This window comes from Cupressus sempervirens, chromosome 10, assembly GCF_028749045.1.
Source record: "Cupressus sempervirens isolate cs-2001-9-10 chromosome 10, ASM2874904v1, whole genome shotgun sequence".
Lineage (NCBI taxonomy): Eukaryota > Viridiplantae > Streptophyta > Pinopsida > Cupressales > Cupressaceae > Cupressus > Cupressus sempervirens.
In genome coordinates this window covers 162,457,386-162,460,623 of record NC_143127.1, presented here as the reverse complement: position 1 = coordinate 162,460,623, position 3,238 = coordinate 162,457,386, and the positions used below count along the sequence as shown (strand labels likewise).

Below are 3,238 nucleotides of genomic sequence, written 5' to 3'. Positions count from 1 at the left end.
TAGTTTTGTGAATTGCATTCATATTCAGATTTGTGATCCAAAGATAGGATGTTAATTATAAGTCTGGGAAATCGGGATTGTATAATTTAATGGTCTGTTCGAAGTTATGTTTTTCTTTCTGTGTGGTTTCTTCCCTTGTAGTTCAAGGCTAGGGGTGAGGTTTGTTCCATTTTTCTAGCACTTCAACGCATGAGCATCTCCTTCTTGGCATTTAATTAATTCCTTGTATTGTAAGGCTAGACGAAGGTTCGTTCCATACCTAACAGTTAAGCAATGGGGGGATTCAGGGAAAAGTTCTGTTCAAGCTTGTTTATTTGGTTTGCGGTTATTCAACTGCAAAATTATGATGCTGCAGTCGAGGGTGTAGATAATCTTTCCTTGGGTGCCTCGATTACTGGAAATCAGACAATGATTTCAAAGAACAGCACGTTTGAATTGGGGTTCTTCAGGCCAAAGGGAACCAATAACTGGTATATTGGCATCTGGTATGCCAATTTAACAGAGAAAACGTTCGTTTGGGTCGCTAACAGGGAGCGTCCGGCGAGAAACAAATGTGGTGTTTTGAAGCTGTCGAAAGAAGGTGATCTCCTGCTGTTCGATGCAGAGGGTGCTTATCTTTGGTCGGCCAATATGTCCACCAAGGCCTCACGGGCCGTGATATTAGATTCAGGGAATCTTGTAATGCTCGGTGATGACAACAAATCGGAAATTGTTTGGCAGAGTTTCGAAAATCCCGTGGACACCTGGTTGCCAGGGATGAGGTTTGGTGGGCAGCAAAAGCTAGTGTGTTGGAAAAGCTCACTGGATCCTGCACCCGGGCTTTTCTCCTTTCACGTGGATCCATCCGACACCAAACAGTGGGTATTAACATGGAACAATTCTGTACAGTATTGGGCAAGCGGAAGTTGGGACGGCAAAGTTTACAGTCTTGATCTGATAAGCTCATATCACTACAATTTGAGCTTTGAGAATACCAGCTCTGGCATGTATGCCACTTACACATCTCTGATTGTCAACAATACCCTCTAAAGTGTCGTCCTATCTAACTCTGGAGAAGTACAGAAATATGCTCTTCCTTATAATGACCGCAAATGGAACTTGGTCTGGTCTCAACCAAGGGATCAATGTGCCGTATATGGTCTATGCGGCGCATACGGAAGCTGCAACTCCAACAATCTTCAGTTCTGCAATTACGTGGAAGGTTTCACCCCGACAGATGCTCGCGCCTGGGCTTCTGGAGAGTCGTGGTCCAGCGGGTGTGTTCGGCAGAGTCCGTTGAACTGCAGGACCGACCGATTCCAGGAGCTGAGCGTCACATTGCCTGATGCTGCTTCCGCATACTCTGCAACCACAAAGGAAGATTGCGAGAAAGCCTGCCTCCTCAACTGCTCCTGCACTGCGTTCTCTTTCAGTCCCTGCCAGATCTGGTCAGGAGATTTGTTAAACATGCGTAACTCCCTTTCATCAAATGTTCTCATTCGAGTAGCTGCCTCTGCGCTTCCAAAGCTCAATCAGAGGTACTCCTCCAAACGATTGAAAACAAGAACCATTGCAGGCATTGTTGGTGCTCTCGTCGCTGCTCTAGGCGTTGTTTTTTCAGTTTGTTTGTGGTGGAGGCGCCGGCAGATGCGTGGGCTACTATCTACGGATACGCTTCACACCGATTCGTTCAACTCTTTTCTTAGAACGTCCAGCTACATGGAGCTGAAGATTGCGACTAAGAATTTCTGGTGTAAGCTGGGTAGCGGAGGATTTGGCACAGTGTTCAAAGGATGCCTCGTAGACGGTACACCTGTGGCCGTCAAGAAAATGGAAGGCTTGAGACAAGACGACAAGCAATTTCGAGCAGAAATCAGTTCTCTTGGAAACATACAGCATACAAATTTGGTCAGGCTTCGAGGGTTTTGTGCACAAGGATCGAGAAGGTTTCTGATTTATGATTACATGCCCAACGGCTCTCTCAATTCCTTACTCTTCACAAGCAATCCGAAACAAAAGGTACTACTCGACTGGAAGACCCGGTTCCAGATTGCTTTAGGCACCGCCAGACGATTGTTTTATCTCCATGAAGAATGTAAAGATCGCATAATCCATTGTGATATCAAGCCGGAAAATATTCTTCTGGATGCAGATTTCTCTCCAAAACTGGCTGATTTCGGATTGGCAAAGCTTGTTGGTAGAGATTTTAGTCGTGTTTTGACGACTATGAGAGGAACGAGAGGGTATTTGGCTCCAGAGTGGATCTCCGGTCTTCCCATCACTCCCAAGGTTGATGTCTACAGTTTTGGAATAACGCTCTTGGAAATTCTTTCCGGCCGAAGAGCTCTGGATTTCAACGTGCAAGATTCGAGTCAGTATTACTTTCCACCGTGGGCTGCAACTCAAATCTATAATGGAAATTTTCTTAATGTTGTAGAGAATGGTGCTGCAAAGAAGAGAGATATTGAGGAGGTGAGAAGAGTGAGTATTATAGGATTGCTATGTATTGAAAAAGATGAGGAGGTGAGGCCAAGCATGAGGGAAGTAGTGCTAATGCTGCAAGGGAAAATGCAGCCTCAAATTTCACAGATTCGATGCTCTGACCAAGCAAACCCTAGCGGTACTGACAGCAGAAGCGACACCTGATGTTATTTAGTCAAGAAGGCATAAGAAGGTCATATTTTGGAAGTCGGGTTTTAAAGCTTCAGGTAATACATAAATTTGTAGTGAGCCAAATTATAGTATACTAGTTATAGTTTCAATATTGATGTTCTAATATGGAGATATTAGGTTACCTTGCCGTATATGCAATACTTTTTATTAGTCCAGCCTAATTATAGGCTGAGACTTATGTTTTCACCTGATTTTAGGCTATTAGTTTGCCTTAAAAGCTGTGCCTTTGCAAAATATTAAACATGATTTCCAATGTTTGAAGTGTCTTTTTTTTTTTTGAATTTCTTGAAAAGTATTTTTTTTTTTTTATTGGTTGACCCTATTTTTGCTAGGGGTTTAATTAATTTTTCATTCTAAAAATTACAAAAAAATTGTCTAATCAACTAAAAGTCTTTTTTTTAAAAGTAAATTTAAGTCTCCATATCTCTAGACTTTCTCTATATATATTATATGCTATATAATATATATAACTAGTAGTATGGAGAAAGGAAAGGACTAAGAATTAAATTATAAAATTTATTATAGAAATTAATTAAATTTTATAAATGTTATTAAATTTTATTATATACTTTATTTTATATAATAA

General features: G+C 41.4%; 1 protein-coding gene and 1 pseudogene across 2 annotated transcripts; both read left to right on the top strand.

The window, feature by feature from the left end:
- Positions 1-273: 273 nt before the first annotated feature.
- Positions 274-2,783, top strand: LOC149533106 (G-type lectin S-receptor-like serine/threonine-protein kinase At2g19130). Its single transcript, XM_089806824.1, has one exon. It carries the CDS (start codon positions 274-276, stop codon positions 1,027-1,029), a length of 756 nt encoding a protein of 251 aa, XP_089662950.1. The 3' UTR covers positions 1,030-2,783.
- On the top strand, positions 1,447-2,783 carry LOC149533105 (G-type lectin S-receptor-like serine/threonine-protein kinase At2g19130 pseudogene; annotated as a pseudogene). Its single transcript, XR_016357857.1, has one exon. The product of XR_016357857.1 is annotated as a G-type lectin S-receptor-like serine/threonine-protein kinase At2g19130 pseudogene (transcript).
- Positions 2,784-3,238: the final 455 nt, after the last annotated feature.